This window comes from Heterocephalus glaber, unplaced genomic scaffold, assembly GCF_053883595.1.
Source record: "Heterocephalus glaber isolate CG9 unplaced genomic scaffold, H.glaber_assembly_v1.0 deba00001481, whole genome shotgun sequence".
NCBI lineage: Eukaryota > Metazoa > Chordata > Mammalia > Rodentia > Bathyergidae > Heterocephalus > Heterocephalus glaber.
Genome location: NW_028258317.1, coordinates 49194163 through 49212500, shown reverse-complemented (window position 1 = coordinate 49212500; position 18338 = coordinate 49194163). Strand labels below are relative to the sequence as shown.

General features: G+C 38.3%; 1 protein-coding gene across 15 annotated transcripts in view; it reads left to right on the top strand.

Annotated features, from left to right (window-relative positions):
* The window catches only part of Smarca2 (SWI/SNF related BAF chromatin remodeling complex subunit ATPase 2), a 226474-nt gene that overhangs the window by 27730 nt on the left and 180406 nt on the right, over positions 1-18338 (top strand). For all 15 annotated transcript variants that reach the window (XM_087184038.1, XM_087184033.1, XM_087184034.1 and 12 more), the window contains exons 5-6: positions 4235-4490; positions 16775-16901. In XM_087184038.1, the coding sequence (XP_087040164.1) occupies positions 4235-4490; positions 16775-16901 (383 nt within the window). The remainder of the gene's footprint in view (positions 1-4234; positions 4491-16774; positions 16902-18338) is intronic.

Sequence of the window (18338 nt, the reverse complement as noted above, 5' to 3'; positions counted from 1 at the left end):
TGATACTTCAGGAGAAAATAAAGTTTACTATGTCCCCTGATCTAGTGATAGTTGGATTTCTATTTTTTTGTCTCATTTCCTAGTGTTAGTCATGAGTGAAGAGAAAGTTCTGGAAAGGGGTGGTCTACCTCTTACCTACTTCAGGTAGACTTCACCAAAAGTGACATGGTCCTAGCCACCACCAGAGGATTCGGTATGGTTGAGGCACTGCATACAGAACAGCCAACTATGGTGGTTTCCCATGGGTAATCGCAGTCATTCCTACTGTGAAATGTGTCCTCGATACTATGAGCCCCCCTCAAGTCTAGCCCATCTTTTTCTTTTTTGTTTTGGTTCACATTTCCTTTTAGAGATTAAAGCAGAATAAAAATAGGAACTGAAAAAGTTCTGGTTTGGGCATGGTGCAGGGGAGACCTTATGGTAGAAAATGAAAGTGATTTTGCTCCTTGGAACCTATGGAAACCACTTACCTTCCTCTTTAAGGCAGAGAACGGTTATTTGCATAAGAGTCCCTTGTGCTAAGTGGCAGCTCTGAATGCACAGAAATTCTGTGCATGGGAGACTTAGGTATTTTAACATTTGTTGTCTTCTTTCTTTGAATCAGGCAGGATGGGATGGGATGGGATGGGCTGCATACAGACCCCTAGTAGTGCTGCAAGACCACTAAGGTGGGGACTGAAGGGGAAGCAGACAGCATTTTGTACCTCTGACAATTAAGCCTAAGTTGTTTACATTGGAGAGGGGCAAGAGATAAGCTAAAGAATGCATTAGTTTTCCATTTGAAGATAGCAGGGAAAGGTCCTCTGCAATGCACCTCTGGAGTAGAGGTGATTTCTGTAGATAGAGAGCAAAGCCAGTCAAGCAGATGAACCCTGTAGGCTCTGAAGGATGGACCTAAAACCTAATGAATAGGGGCTTGCATTCTGAGCATGTCTAATTTCAGAAAGCTGCGTTTGCTTCTCCAGCCTCTTATAAATAGAAGTATTTATGCAATCTGGTGGAGGGAAGAGAAAGTGGACCCGCACAGTAAAGGAACTTGTAGTGTTGTTAGGAAATGGGCTTTGCTTTTAAGTGGCTCTGATGGCGGACTGGCAGGAAGCAGGTCTTCAGCTGACTTATCTGAGTACTTGTGCTGAGTTGTTTTAAACTGTAAAGACATTTTGAAATTTGTTACAGAAAATAGTAGTCTCAAAGTTTGCTACAAGTCTTTTCTTTTGCCATGGAGTTTTTCTGTAAAGCTGAGGACAGGAATTAAGTTAGGCTTCTTTACCTCCCTGTCGTTGGTGGCAATAAATATGACAGAAGCAGAGAGTTGAGTATAGACACATTATCTCCTTGGGTCCTCAACACTGCCCTATAAGGTGGGCATTAGTGTTTCTCTTTCCTATCATTGAGGAAACTGAGGCACACAGTGCCCTAGTAACTTGCTCAGGCTCACATAACTAGTAGGTGATAGAACTGAGATGAAGATTTCTAATTTCTTATTGAAAGATACAAGAATACTTTATAACTGTTTAGTGCACAGCAAATTGTAGTACTCTTAAATTAGAGATTTCAATACATAAGTTCATGTTTGGGTCATTCTCTGTTCTTTGGTATTAAGAGTGAATGCATCGATTAAGTTAGAATGTCATTATATTTAGTGATTGAAGAGCTAACCATATATGTATCAGATCTAGTTTGAGGTGTGGACTACAGAGGACAGGATGACAGATGTGCTCTGGATAGCATTCTTTGATTAAATATGTTTTTTAAAATAATGAGTTGAATATAACTTAAGGAGTCTTCAAAGTTTTCTCCAACAGTATGTACATACTAACAGAAAAGCTAAAGAAGAACGTGACCAAAATGAGTGAACTGTGGAACACTGTGACACTTTTTGAATTATTTGAACTTTGAGAAGATTTAAAAACATTTTGAAAACTGAGTTTAAAGTAATTATTATGACATTATCGTGAGACCTAAATTTTTTTATCAAAGTTGGTAGCTTATAATCAAAATATATTAAATGTACTTAGTGTGCTTATACCCAAGCTTCCAATATATTTAATTCTACTAGTTTCTTGAGCTTATTAAAGTGATTCATAGAATCACAGAGAATTAAAATAAATGTTAGAAATCTATATCTCTTCTCATTTGAGCGGATCACACCTAAAGCAACCTAAATGAAAAATATACCCTATTTTAAAGATCTCTAGGAGAAAATATTCTTGTAACTCATACTAATGTTTAACAATTTAATGTTCAATGTTTAGAAATTTTTTTCTCATATCTGGATGAAAGCAACTCTAAATAAAAAATATTCTGAAGAGATATGCATAGTCTCCTATTTAAAAAATCAGAATATTTAGCTGAAAAACTTCATTATAATGGTAAATGTTTGAAATTTAAAATATCTAAAATAGACTGTTAGAAAAAAGGAAAAAGACTCTAATGGGGGGAGGTGGAGGTGGGGAGAACAAATATGATCAAACATTTTACTTGCATGTGTTAAAATTTCATAAAGAATCCCAATATATTGTTCCATGAATATGTGCTAATAATTATAATTAAAAAAGTAATGAAAGTAAAAATTTAGAAAAAAGGAAAGGCTACAGATGTTTAATGCAGTCTCTAGAGCAGTCACCTTAAAATTCAAATAGAGCTCATTTTCTCCTTTAAAAAAATAAAAAGATGGTTTTTTATCAATCCCCTAGAACTAAGGCTGCAAATTACCTCAAGGAAAAAAAAATCTGTATCTTTTGGAAAGTTTTGCCTAATTTCAGAAGAAAAGGAAAGAAAACACAACAGTAATGCACACACACACACACACACACACACACACACACACCCCATGCCAACACACACTATTGTTCCAGAGCAGTCCTAGCTCTTCACATTCCTCTTGTCAAAATGTTTGCTTAGCTCTCTTTGCATTGTCACCTAAGCCCACCTCTAAATGGTGTTTGTTATAAGTGGAATAAATGTCATTTTTCATACCGTATGTCTTCCTATGGTTAATTATTAAGCTCCTCTGAAGTATGTAGACTGTTACTGTTACTACTTAATAATATTATATTTTCTTAGAAAGGATGTAGAAATACTTGGAAGAATGCCTGTTAGTGGTTATAACATCTGCTGAGTTTTTTTTTTTTAAATTTATGGACTCATCTGGTAGTATGGCTAATCTTATTTATAATTTTAAGCCAACTAAATATTCACTTAGAAGGAGAGGTGGAAAATTTATTTTAGATTCATACCTAGCAATTAACTTAAACTCTTAAGGTTTAACATAGAAAACGATTTTAAATTAGCTTATTAAATGCATTTTTTTTTTTTGGTACTGGGGATTGAACTCAGGAACTTGCGCTGGCCAGGCAGGCACAGTGCCACTGAGCTACATCCTCGGCCCATTAAATGCATTTTGAGAAGCTTAAAGATTGCATGTCCTTTTCTTCTGATAACAGAAGAAAAATGCTCTCTTGAATTCTAATGTTTGCTAATTTTTATTAGGGAAGTGAACAGATATTTTTTCCTGACACTGAATGTTTTTAGAAATATTTTCTAATCCATAGTAACGTTTTTTTACCTTCCCAAGATGAACTGGATAAACTTTTTTTTTTTTTTTTTTTGGTACCAGGGATTGAACTCAGGACCTTGCACTTGTGAGGTAGGCAGCGGAACCACTGAGCTAAATCCCCAACTGAACTGGATAAGCTTGAAATGGTGCTTTTTAAAGGCCACCAAGGGAAAATGTGGGTGCCTTTCAGTTCCCTGAGAAGCCCAGCATGCTCTTTGTCTGTTGTAAAGTTCTGCTTTTCTCAGTGGGGCCTTCAGGACTGGGAGAAGTGGGAGAGAGGTCTGCAGGAAGGGGGCAGCCTTGCAGGCTGTAAAATGTGATTTTAGGATGATGCTCAGATGGGTCTAACTGCTGTGGAATCCCCCTTTTTGAAGTTTGAATGCACCTGCCATTCTTTTTTTTTTTAAATCCCACTTATAGAGCTACATTAAAAGCTACCCCATACTTTCCTTAATTCATTAGCTAAGAACCATTTTGGCCATTTCTGACAATGCTAGGGAAGTCCACGGGGACAGACACCACATTCTTCTCCCCCACTCCGCTCTCTTTTTGTTCTCTCTCCCTTGGGTGTCTGAGACACTTGCAGTCCCCATCCCTGGGCTGGGTGGCAGGCCAGCCATGTGTGGCTGCAGGTGTCCTCCTGCCTGCCCTGCCCATGTTGCTCTGTGTCCACAGGCCCAGGACTGGAGGTGGTGAGCGGGACCAGCACCCCGCAGAAGCTGCAGGTGCCCGTGACCAGTGGCCGGCCCTCTCCTGCACCCCCTGCCACCGCACCGCCCACCAATGCTGTGCCTGGCCCCTCTGTCCAGCAGCCAGCCCCGGGACAGCCCTCGCCTGTCCTTCAGCTGCAGCAGAAGCAGAGCCGCATCAGCCCCATCCAGAAGCCTCAGGGCCTGGACCCCGTGGAAATCCTGCAGGAGCGGGAGTACAGGTACTGCCCTGTTCCATAGGGGTCAAGCTGTGGAGACCAGCAAGTGCCCACCAGCCTCGGGGCTGAGATGCCTTCCTGGGCTGCGGTCTTTGTTATGGGACAGGGCAAGAGCTGTCACTCTGAGGGTAGGAACTCCTGCCGGGGGAATGATTTCAGAATAAAGTCAGGAAGAGTTTGTGTGCTATTGGAAGGGCCCATTGGTGGGGTTGTGATTTTCACTATTTCAGTTGGAATCTTTTATCCATCTCTATAACATGCCATGCGCTGGGGATTTGAAGATGCAAAGCCCAGCTTGGGTTGCTGTAGATCCAAGAAATGGTCCTCTCACACTCAGATTGTGTAATGCGTTAACCTTGTCTTGTCAGTTTGTGTCCTCAAATGACTAAAATGGTCAGAGGTTGATCTTCAGATTAGTGGCATATCTCATGATGCTAAAGCATGTTTTGCTAGCTTGATATCAAATATTCTCAGTTTTAATTCATGCATGTTTTAGTTTATTGCTTGGTCCAGCTTGTCCTTAGATGGGCTCCTTATTTAAACTTGTACTCCTGAAACTTATTTTTACCTGATTTAGCATGTTCATCTAAATTAGGATTTGGCAAACTTTGTGTAAAGGACCAGACAAAAAAAGTTTTATACTTTGTGGAGCCTTGGATCTCAGACACAAATACTCAGCTCTGCCCTTTTTGTGTGAACACAGCCATAGATGATAATCCATTGACTTCGTGCCAGTAAAACTTTATTTACAAAAACAAGCTGTGGCCAGGATTTGCCCCACAGACTAGAGTTAGATATCTCATCTAAGTGGTTAGTATCAACCCCAAAGAGAGGGTGGACAAAGTATTGAGTCAACACAAAACAGAGCTATGATTGTGGATTCTGGAGTTGCTAGAAAGTGTGCTCTGTCATTCAGTAGCTGTGTTGTCTTGGTCAGGATAGTTCTCGTTTCTGTGATTGTCCTCATATGTTAAAAGAAAGTACTACAGTGTTCCTTAAAAGTTGGGAGGATAAAATGATACAGGAAGAGTCAGTAAATATTGGCTATTATTATTCTACAAATATTATTAAATTTAAAAAAATTAGATTATAAAATTATAGTATTGGTAGATAATATTTGGGATCCCTTTGAAAACGTTTATGTAATCTTTATTGAAAAGCACATGACTTATTAATTTGATATTAGACAAGATATACTTGGTTTTGAGAGTTACTCTGAAAGATTCGCAATAACTGGCCATTAGATGTATAATTCTGAAGCCTCAGCTGGGATTGCAAACCCGTGGCACCATGTCTGGCTATTAAGACCTTTTTTTAAAAAATTTTTTTTGAGACAGGGTCTTGCATGTATTCCAGGCTGGCCTTGAATTCATTATGTAGCCCAGGCTGGCCTCAAACTCTGGGTGATCCTCCTGTCTCAGCCTCCCCAGTGCTGGGACTAAAGGCACCATCATATGCACCTTTTATTTTTAACTTTTATTTTGCTAGTTGAACATATCATGTATACCTAGAGTGCTGACTACATCATCAAATGATACTTAGATATTCAGTATTTGATAGGCAAATTCTTTTGCCTATCTCTTTTGCCTAGGTAAATAATTGTTGTGTGCTATAAATCCAAATACTAACACATCCATGGTAGAAAAACTGTCTTCAGGGCCGGGGATTTAGCTCAGTGGTTCCGCCGCCTGCCTCACAAGCGCAAGGACCCGAGTTCGATCCCCGGTACCAAAAAAGAAAAAAAGAAAAACTGTCTTCATGTGTACTAGAGAATATTATTATTGAATAAAAATTTCAAAAGTAATGAAAAAAGTAAATAATAGGATAAAGAGGTATTGTGTAGTTACTCCAAAAGCTTTGGCTCCCTAAGAACTACCATCCTACTCCATCCTACCTTTGTTAAATGATGTGAGCTCTCTCATAAGACATTCTCTTTGCCTAAACATTTTACATAATCTCTGGCCTTTTCCCCTTAGCCTGTTTCCTCTGTGTGTGTGTGTGTGTGTGTGTGTGTGTGTGTGTTAACTGTTTTGCTTTAAATCTTCTGTATCATTTTGCCAGAATTTTAATTGCAGGACTACCTTCAATAGTAAAGAAGTCATTTCTGTACCTATTTCAGAAGCCTGATATCAATGAGTGGCCTCCTGAAGTGTGCAGTATTAAGTGGTACTATTCCAGTGTATGTTGTCCTTTACTTCTGCATCAATAAAAAATTGTACCCATTGATATCTTTTCTCTGAATTGCAGAATGGGTTTGATGGCTATTTTTCATGTTATTATTGCTTGAAAAATTCCTTTTACAAAGCGATATGGCTTTTGAAATCATTGGTCTGGAAAACCCTGGGTCCAAGATCCTGGCGTTCAGAACCTTGAGCCTGAATTTTCCTGTGATCATTGAAGAAGCAGCACGGGTTTGTCCTGGCAGCATTCAAGGGGCATCACATTTTTAATTACAGAGCAATAATAGCTTCTCCCTAGATGGATATAAATTGTTCAGCTGCAGAGATTATTTAAATTCATTCATTGAAAGGGTTAAATTAAGTTCCTTAGACACTTGTAAAAGACAGTTATGAGACCTTTTCTTTTGATCCCCTGTAATAGAATGGCTTACTCACCTCCAGCCTGATTACTAGAAGGATCCAGTGCATCTTTATCAGCTGGTGAAAGATTTGAACAAGGTCTTAACCTCTTTTACAATTTGATAAATTTTGAGCAAAAATCATCTGTCAGGAATTCTTTAACAGATGTTAATTTCTTTGGCCTGTGTCATATCGCTTATCATATCCATGAAAATTGAAAGGAAATTGTTTGAATCTTACATTTTTAAACTTTTAACTCACTTGACTGCTTTTCCTTGTTATCATAAAATCAAACATTTGACAAATTGGCCTTTTTTCTTTCATTGCATAAATAAGTTTCTGCATGTGAACATTTTGCCTGTGATCTGTGCAAGCTCTTTAGTTAAAACATTTTCCCTGTTTAAATTAGATTCATTCTTTTTGAGCCATTTTCTTTTTTGATGGAACTTTATTGCTTGCTTCTATACTGTCAAAGCTCTCTTGCTCCATGCTGCTTTTCCCTGCCTTTTGGGCACAACTGTGTCCTTTCAGTATACCCCTACCATTTCCTTCCATTTGGAGTGAGATCTTTGGTACTTCAAGAGTTGTCATGTTGGTGTGTAAATTAATTCCAGAAATGTTTGGATGGGAGATGTGTTTCACACTTGAATCGCATCGCCCCTTTTGAATCAAGTTAGAATTTGCCATCAAAACAGTAATGCAGCCTGCTTGTGTCAGGAAGCCACTTACCTGTGGTATTTTTGTCCTGTCCTTGTCTCCATCACAGGCCTGAAAATTCCTTCTCAAAAATTACCACTAGCTGCTTCACCAGCACAGTTACCAAAAGTCACACACACTCTCTCTCTCTCTCTCTCTTTTTAAAGTGTCACTCTGCTCCTTGAAGGAACAAAATGTACCAGTGTCATTTTCTGTTCAAATAATTCTCCAGGAATCATAAACTTCTCCTCTGGACCTGAACAAATATCCATTGCCTTTAATGGAGCTCTCTTTCTTGCCAGAACGGTATCTCCTCTTGATTTACTGTTTATCTGTATGAAAAACCAGAGTGACCTAATTCTGCTTCAATTTTCTATGCTCGTGAGGACACTAAATGAGTCCCCTGCAGTCTTGCAGTATTACATCTTGTTGTTGCGGGAAGTTTAGAATCCTGCATCTCTTTATCAGGACTACCTGCTGAATCCCATTTATGGGAAGATGAAATTGTCTGGAGATGAGCATTATTTAAAACGTAGGTTTCTGTTAAGAGCAACAACAACAGAGATATAATTTTCTGTGTTAAGGAAGCCCCCCTCGTACCTTTGCTACCCCACTCCCATGTGCTGAATTGAATGTATGTAATTGCACTGTGAAATCTTTTCCTCTTTCACTAGAGTTTGCATGGTGTACTTTTGGGCTCTTTGATAAAAGAAAGATAGTTTTGGGTCTAGGGATTTAGCTCAGTGGTTCCGCTGCCTGCCCCCCAAGCGCAAAGTCCTGAGTTCCATCCCTGGTACCAAAAAAAGAAAAGAGTTTTGTACTAAGGACTCAGATTCTCAGATTCACTGACCAATTTTTTTAAATTTTATTGGTACATTTTAGGTATACAATATAATGATATTCATCATTGGAAATTTGCACCTTTACGTAATCTCCTTTGGTTCTTATTTTTTCCCCTTCTCCTGCCCTCCCTTCAACCCCTCCATCCCTCCCTATTTACAAAGATTTTGTTTCCATTTTTTCATTTTCTCATATTAATTCTATTCCCTTCTTTCCTTTCCCTACTGCTCCCACTTCCCCTTTGCCCCTTTTCTTCCTATTTCACATTATCTATTATATCTTTTAGTCCTTATTTACACTTTCAGTTTCTCACACTAGAGAAACTATTCGGTATTTACACGTGTCCTATTTATTTCACTTAAAGAGTATCACCTCAATGTGTATCCATTTAGCTATAAATGTCTCTAATTTCTGATTTTTATGGCTGAGTAGTACTCCATTTTGTAAGAAAACCACATGTTCTTTATCTAGTCTCCAGTTGATGGGCATTTGGGCTGTTGCCAAGTTTTAGCTATCATAAACTGTGCTGCTATGAACATGTGTGCACATATATCACTGTGGTATGATTCTTTTAATTCTTTGGGGAAGATACCCAGCAGGGGAATAGCTGGGTCAAATGGGACTTCCAGTCCTAGTTCTTTGAGGTATCTCCATACTGATTTCCACAGTGCTTGCACCAGTCTACACTCCCACCAGCAGTGGAGCAGGGTTCCTCTTTCTCCACATCCTCAGCAGCGTTTGTTATTAGTTGACTTCATGATAGCAGCCATTCTTTCTGGGGTGAGGTGGTATCTCACCGTTGTTTTCATTTGCATCCTGGAATGACCAGTGAAGTTTGGCATTTTTTCATATGCTTATTTGCTATTTCTACTTCTTTGTCTGAGAAATATCTGTTCATTTCAGATGCCCATTTTTGGTTTGGGTCTTTAAATTTGGGAGGTCTCATTTTTTTTTAAAAAGTTCTTTATGGATTCTAGATAGTAGACCTTTGTCTGAGGAACAGCCACTGAAAATTTTTTCCCACCTTATGGGTTGTCTGTTTACCCTGTTGGTGGTTTCTCTTGCTGTGAAGAAGCATTTTAATAAGAAGAGATCCCACTTGCTGATTGTTTGTGCTAGTTCACGTGCGACTGAGGTTTTGTTCATAAAATTTTTTCCTACACCAATGTCTTCAAGAGTTCTACATAACCTCTATTCCAGCTGGTTCAGTGTTTCTGTTTTAATATTTAGATCTCTAGTCCATTTTGATTTTAGTTTAGTGCATGGTGAGATATAGGTCTAGTTTTAATCTTTGGCAAGTTGAAACCCAATTTTTCCAGCACCATTTATTAAAGAGGCTATCTTTCCTCCAGTGAGGATGTTTGGCTCCTTTATTGAAGAGGAGATGGCTGAGTGTGTCTGGGGTTGTTTCTGCATCTTCTAACCTGTTCCACTGGTCCTGAGGTCTGTTTCTTTGCCAGTACCATGCTGTTTTTATCACAGTAGCTTTGTAGTATAGTTTCAAGTTGGGGGTTGTGATATCCCCTGGCATGTCTCTGTTGCCTAGAATTGCTTTTGCTATTCTAGGTCTCTTCTGGCCAAATGAATTTTTGGATTGTATTCTCAAGGTCCATGAAATATGCTGCTGGGATTTCAATTGGGATTGCACTGAATCTATATAGCAGTTTTGGAAGTATGGCCATTTTCACTATGTTGATTCTTCCTACCCAGGAGCAAGGGATGCCTTTCCATTTTCTTATATTGTGTTCAATCTCTCTTTTCAGAGTGCTATAGTTTTCAGAGAAGAGGTCTTTGATTTCTTTTCTTAGGTTGATTCCTAGGTATTTCAGTTTTTTGGATGCTATTGTGAAAGGAATTGTTTGCCCTATTTCTGTCTCAGTGAGTCTGTTGTTTGTGTAGAGGAATCCTATTGATTTTTGTGTGTTGACCTTGTATTCAGTTACTTGACTGAATTTGATTATTAAGTCTAGAAGCCTTTTGCTAGAGTTCTTGGGGTCTTCTGTATAGAGTATCATGTCATCTGCAAATAATGACAATTTGACTTCTTTGTTTCCTATCTTTATTCCTTTTATTTCTTTCTCTTGTCTAATTGCCATGGCTAATGTTTCCAATACTATATTGAACAGGAGTGGTGATAGTGGACATCCTTGTCTTGTTCCTGATTTTAGTGTGAAGGATTTCAGTTTTTGACCATTTAGTATGATATTGGCTGTTGGGTTTTCATAGATGGCTTTTATCAGATTGAGGTAGAGACTGTCTATTCCAGTTTTTTGTAGGGTTTTTATCATAAATGCCTGTTGGATTTTGTCAAATGCTTTTTCTGTGTCTATTGAGATGATCATATGGTTTTTGTCCTTGGCTCTATTGATATAGTGTATTACATTATTGATTTGCATATGTTGAACCATCCCTGTATCCCTGGGATGAATTCCACTTGGTCAGGATGTATGATCTTGATGATCTTTTGCATTCTATTTGTCAGTATTTTATTAAGGATTTTCCATCTATGTTCATTAGTGAGATTGGCCTACAGTTCTCTTTTTCAGTTGGGTCTTTCTCTGCTTTGGGGATCAAGGTGATGCTTGCTTCCAGGAATGAATTTGGGAGTATTGCTTCCCTTTCAGTTTCACTGAAGAGTTTAAACAGTAGTGGCAGTAGTTCCTCTCTAAATGTCTTGTAGAATTCAGCAGTGAAGCCATCAGGACCTGGGCTTGTCTTAGTTGGTAAGTTTTTAATTTGATTTTCAATTTTATTGATTGATATTGGGTTGTTTAGAATTTTTAGGTCTTCTTCGTTCAACTTTGATAGTTCATACTTATCTCTAGGAATCTGTCCATTTTTTCTGTGTTTTCTATCTTATTGGTGTATAGGGTCTTGAAATAGTTACTGATGATCCTCTGGATTTCTGCTGGGTCTGTTGTAATTTCACCCTTTTCATTCCTAATTGCATGGATTTGGGCCTTTTCTTTCCTTTTTCTGATAAAGTTGGCTAAGGGTTTGTCAATTTTGTTTATTCTTTCAAAGAACCGACTCAGCTTCATTGATTTTTTGTATTGTTCTCTTAGTCTCCATTGAATTGATTTCTGCTCTGATCTTTATAATTTCCTCCCTTGTATGAGCTTTGGGTTTGTCCTGCTCTTTGTTTTCTAGAAGCTTGAAGTTCAGCATCAGGTTGTTTAATTGGGGTCACTCTGTTTTCCTAATATGAGTATTCACTGCTATGAATTTCCCTCCTAAGACTGCTTTCATTGTGTCTCATAGATTCTGATATATTGTATTGTCATTGTCGTTTAATTGAAGGAACTGTCTGATTTCTCCTTTAATTTCCTCTGTGACCCATTGGTTATTCAGAAGTGTATTGTTCAATTTCCATGTGTTTATAAAATTCTTGCAGTTTCTTTTGCTATTGATCTCCAATTTCACCGCACTATTGTCTGATAATATACAGGGGATAACTTCAGTTCCTTTGCACTTACATAAACATGTTCTAAGAGCGAGTGTATGGTCTGTTTTGGAGAACGACCTGTATGCAGCTGAGAAGATTGTGTGTTCTGATTTTGTGGGGTGGAACACTCTGTAAACATCTGTTAAATTCGTTTGTTCAAGAGTTTGATTGAGTTCTAGTATTTCATTACTTATTTTTTGTCTAGTTTATCTATTTGTGACAGTGGGGTATTGAGGTCCCCCACTACAATTGTCTTAGTGTATATATGACTTTTCATGTCTGTTAGTATTTGTTTTATATAGTTGGGTGCAGTAGTGTTTGGTGCATATGTGTTTATGATTGTCATCTCTTCCTCTTGGACTGTTCCCTTTATAAGGATGTAGTGTCTTTCTTTGTCTCTCTTAATCAGTGTTGGTTTGAAATCCACTTGATCTGCAAAGAGGATAGCTACTCCTGCTTTTTTTCGGGTTCCTGTCACATGGAGTATTGTTTTCCACCCTTTCACTTTCAGTCTATCAGTTTCTTTTTGAATTGTGTGTTTCTTGTATGCAGCATATTGTTGGATCTTTCTTCTTGACCCATTCTGCCAGTCTATTTCTTTTGATTGGTGAATTGAGACCATCAACATTGATGGTTGCAACTGATATGTATTGACTTATCATTGTCATGACTTTTTCTTTCTGTTGGAGTCTCCTCCTTTGCATTTAATTTCTTGTCGTGCCCAAAGGATTCATTCTGCTGGATTTTCTCAGGTTGTGATCCTCATTGTCTTTTCCTAGGATATTGTGTAAAATTTTTTAGAGTGGTAGTTTGGTATTCGTGAAGTTCCTAAGGTGCTCTTTATTATGAAAGTATCTTATTTCTCCATCAGTTTTGAAAGATAGTTTTGCAGGGTATATCAGTCTGGGTTGGAGGCTGTTTTCCTTTAGGGTTTTAAATATGTCACTCCAAGCTCTTCTTCCCTTGAGGGTTTGTGTTAAGAGGTCTGCTTTGATTCTGATGGGCTTTCCTTTGTATGTGATTTGTTTCTTTTCTTTAACTGCTTGTAGAACTTTGTTCTTCTGTTGGGTTTCTGGAATCTTAACAATTATATGCCTATGTGTAGATTTTTTTTGATCAAGGCTATTTGGAGTCCTATATGCCTCACTTATCTATATGTCAAGTTCTTTTTCTCCACTTGGGAAGTTTTCTGCCATCACTTCTGTGAACAGGTTTTTTTATGTCATCTGCACTCTCTCCTGTTTCTTCATTGACTCCAATGGGTCTTATCTTATTCTTCTTTGCATCATCTAACAGCTGGTGGATTGATTTCTCGTGGTCCCTTACTATTTTAAAGCAATTTTTCTTTTCCTGGTCGCTAATTGCAATCTTACCTTCTATAGCTGAAATTCTGTCCTCAATTGGCTCATTCTGCTGCGTAATCTTTCAATTTACTTTTTAATCTCCTGGAAATCTTTTTGCATCTGTTTTATGGATTCCATTTGTTTCCTATGTTGGGTTCCCATCATGTTCCTCAGCTCCTCTATTTTTTTAAATCTGTGTCCTCTCTAGCCTTTTTAATGATGTCTTGGACTATGGGCACAATCTCTGCTGTTATCTGGGAAATTATTTCTGATTTCATTTTTTCCAGATCCTCTTTTTTTTTTTGCCAGTTCTGGGATTCCAGGTGGTTGGGTATCAGATTGTTCCATTTTGTTTCCCTTTGGAGTTGTTTAGGTGATCTGGAAGACTGGTTTTAAGACTTGTTTAAGTGTCTTCTCATTTCAACAAGGGGCAGGGGAGGAGATGTGTGCTGTTGGCGCCCTCGCAGCTCACCTCCTAGGCTCTGGGGGTAGTGGTACGGCATCCCAGAAAGTTCACCTTCTCTGTGCTGGGGGCAGCTCTGCTCCTTGGTGCTGGGGGCGGTGGTCTGGCAGCCTGAAATGTTAACTCCTCTTTTCTTGGAGCCAGCTCTGCTCCTGTCACTGCACTGTCACTGACCAAGTTTGTAGCCCGTGGGAGAAGTAATCATTGCAGTGAGAAGGGCACACCATACTTCCCCCTGCAGTCCACTCTGGTGACCCAGGCATCCACACCTTGTCATTGCACATTTCCATGGCCTCCTCCTAACTTCCCCTCACCTCTCCCCAGCTCCCCACTCTGGCAGCTCGGGGCGACTTAATCTCTGCACTGTCAGCCCATTTGCACTGTGGTTATTTATTTAGTCCTAGCTCCATAGCTCTTTGGAAGATCAACGAGGACAAAGTGGCCATCCTCTACTTTCACACCTGACTTGCTTTATCTAAAAAAGGTAACCAGAATACCAAGGAGTAGCTTGAGTTCTAGGATATTCAAGTAAGAAGCATCTGCAGCAAATCTAAATTCTAGAACCAAGGAAACAGTATAACCCAATTGTTGGCTGCAATCCCACCCTGCTACAGTATTTAAATTTTAGTATGGCCTTACTCATGAGGCCATAAAGTATTGCAGAGGTAATGTTGTTTCAGTTTTACTTTCTCCTTTAAATGGGTTTTTCTCTGAATGTGCTGAGTATTAAGATATATCATCTCTTGCTGTATTTGGGGATGGGGCTGTATGGATAGTTGAGAAAGTGAATTGGATAAATGAAGTAGGTGTCTTTTTCATATGGTCAGTAAAAGCCATGATGATAATTTCATGACTCTCACTAGTAAAAAAATTTGAGAGTTTGAATGATTTTTCTAAAAGAATAAAATGGGAAGGGGCCTGGGATTTAGCTCAGTGGTTCTGCCACCTGCCTTGCAAGGCCAAGGTCCTGAGTTCAATCCCTGGTACAAAAAAAAAGAGTAAAATGGTAAAAGCCTATTATTGTTGTTTGAATTAACAAATTTTTCAGTCTGTTGAATGTTTAGACCATTTATGAGTGTTATGATTTGTATTGGTATGCTTAGGTAAAATAACAGCATGGTAATATACGCTATTAACACGTGATGAATCACTCAATAAGTCAGTCAATAGCATGTGTGTACCAAATAAAGCAAGAATTTGTCCTATATATTATTTCAGTGAAGTCAATGAAAAATAAGTCATTTTTCTCACAATCACTTTTACATTTTTGAAAAGATGACATTTCTCTCCCAAACTAAGCAGCTATAGGTTTTTAAAAAGCACTCATTTTGGTATTTGGGATGTGGGAAGAAGATATTTTGTAGCAACGAAGTCATGGAAGGTTTTACTCTTTCATGTTAATGTGTAGCATCATAAAGTCTGAAAAAAAGTAATATTTACTCTTTTTTTGGTACCAGGGATTGAACTTGGGACTTTGCGCTTGCAAGGCAGGTGGTGGAACCACTGAGCTAAATCCCCAGCCCTGTAATATTTACTTTTAACAGAATCCTTCATTTTCAACTTTTATAGTTGAGGGCCAGGAAAGTTCTCAGAAAGTTGTATTTTATTATCTATCTTTTTATTGTCGTTTGAGTATAAATTCAATGAGGGTTTCAATTTTGGTTTCTTCCTTTCCTAGCTCTGTGATGTAACCATGTATCTTCATTTTTCTCATCAGTGAAATGGGACTATTGCATTGCTTACCTTGTAGTGGTTGTGTGTGTGTGTGGGGGGGCGGGGAATGAGAGAAGAGATAATTAAATAAAATTGTGCATTAAATAGCAGCATAAGAAAAATAACAATGCAGTTAATATTTACTAAGTCAACACATTATGTCTCGTCTTACTGTTTCCTTGTTGAAATCTGTTTCAAGACAATTTTGCCCCAAATTTAGAGGGAGATCATTCTAAAAATAGATTTAAGTGACATATCATTATTTATAAGAATAGGGTTTAAAACCAGTTTATATGTGTAAAAATAGTAGTATCCCAAGTGTATGAAGAAAGAGATATCTTTTATTTTCTGTTTTGCTTTCATTTTGAGGAAGTATCTGCAGTTATGTATTGATGGTATCCAAAATGAGATTGCCCTGCATTCTTTTCTAGAAACTCTTAGATTTTTTTTTTTCTTTTGAGATAAGGACTCACTATGTAGCCCAGGCTGGCCTCGGACTTGGGATCCTCCTGCCTCAGCCTTCTGAGTGCTGGGTTTACAGGTTTGTGCCACCACACTGGGCTTAGGAAGTCTTAGATTTTAAAGGCTATTTTGTGCTGTCACTGATTTTTGAAAATGCCTAATCTGTCTTCTTTTCTCAAGTAAGCACTATACACAGAGGAAGTGGTTGTGGCTGGAGGGACTCTTTCAGAATGTTTTGGGTTGGCTGATTTTGATGTCCTCAGCTGCTACAATTGCTCCTGCCCACTCTGCTCCAGCTGCTGTTGTCATCAGCATCTTGGCAGGGAGGGCAGATGGCCCAGTTGCCTTAGGACAGGACTAAAAGTTAGAAATCTGTGGTTTCAGCTCTGTATCCTGGCTGGTTGGAAGTTGAGGAGCAACTCAAATTTTCCTCTCATTTTCTTCCTGTGTTAAGAGAAGCAAGGGCATGTGATTTCCTCCCTAGATCGAGTGTGAGCCTTCCTTCTAGATATTAGTGAGAAGTTATTTAGAAAGAGTGTTAAGTAACATAAAGCTCCTGTCTGTATTAACTCAAAGGTAGTTTTTCTCTGCTTAACATCAGAAAATCTAATTGGGTGTCAGAATTGACTGTCAGTATCTGGAATATGTTGCCATGAACTTGAACTGAGGTTACTGTTGATCACTGAAGATTACATTGTAATGCATGTTTCCGTCTTCCCCTCCCCCATTTTATTATTTCTGTTCAGACTTCAGGCACGCATAGCTCATAGGATACAAGAACTGGAAAATCTACCTGGCTCTTTGCCACCAGATTTACGAACCAAAGCGACCGTGGAACTGAAAGCACTTCGGTTACTCAATTTCCAGCGTCAGGTAATACCTTTTCCCCAGTGAGTCTGAGATATAGGAAATAAGTGTAATTGTTCCTAAAGTGTTATCTGTGACTTTCCTTTAGCCTATTCAATACTGCTATAAAGGTATAAACTTAGTAAAATAGTGTATCTTTTAGATCAACAGTAGAGAGTTAAAAGTAATTAAGATGAACTGCTTATTATGCTTTTCGTCTTCTGTATATCAGAAACATTTTTTCTCCTATATTCTGATTTATCAAATCAGAGTGATGGCATTTTGTTCCTGTGGGTGCAAAGCCTGGAGAATAGTTGGGGACAGCTCCTCTTTGCCTTTATGACTCCAAGGGAAAACAAGCAGGTGATAGATCAGAGTTTCTTGGTAAGCACAAGTGTAAAATGCTAGCCATGACTGTGAGAATAATTTTAACAAGTGTAATAGCTCCTCTATGGAATTAATGGCTCAACATTTCCAGAGATTCTTAAAACAATGTCTTGTAACTTGATTATATATCAGAACCTAACTTTGGGGCATTTCACCATATATTGACTAATCTGTGAGTTATTATCTGGCCTTGTTATGGTGCTTGGCAGTCACTTATTAAGAGCCAGTATAATAATCTATTTTCTCATTTCTCAATCGGTAGGAAATGAATGGAATGAGGCAGAAGTAATTTTCCCTTTTCTAGTTTTGCTGTATAGATTCGAAAGGTGCAGTTCTCCCAGTCCACAGCTTGCCTTAGTAAGCCAAGGGGGATAAAGACCATTTCATTGTCAGTCAGATGGGTTTGTTTGGTTAAAGTCTGGAGCATCCAAAAGGAATTTTTAATGAATAAATATAGTTTCCAAGTACTGAGTTGTATGATTTGCTCTGTTGGAGGATGCAGCTAAAATCACAAGGCCACCACCTGCTGTCGTCATGTGAGCTTGGGGATACATTTTGACTCATTGATGTCATATCACAGAGGGCATCTGTGGTGGCTGGGTGCTACTTGTCTATAGATTTGTGAGTGTGGGCTTCAGATTAAATTTTAAAAGGAAAAAGAAAAGTTCCTCAGGTTCCATTTACTTCTTTCTTATAGTAACTTAATGTGAATCAGTAGAGTTTGATGATGTTTTGTTAAATGAATATTAGTGAAGTATATGTTCAGGAATGAGCTTATATTCAAATTAGCTTCAGGATGCTGGTCTCTGATTTTTATTGGATGTAATTGAAAATCTATTATCTATGAAGTTTCCTCATTGTATTAATTATAATTGATGTTGACTTCAGATTTAATTGAATGATTATTGTGATGTGTGCTCAAGCCCCCACCCCCTACCACCAGATAGCATGCAATATGGATAAAATATTCTATTGATGATAATCTAAGACAAGTCCATGATATAATTATAAAATTTAAGTGTTTTTCAAAGACTATTATTGTTAAAGTGGGAGGAAACCAAAACCAGTATTTTCCAT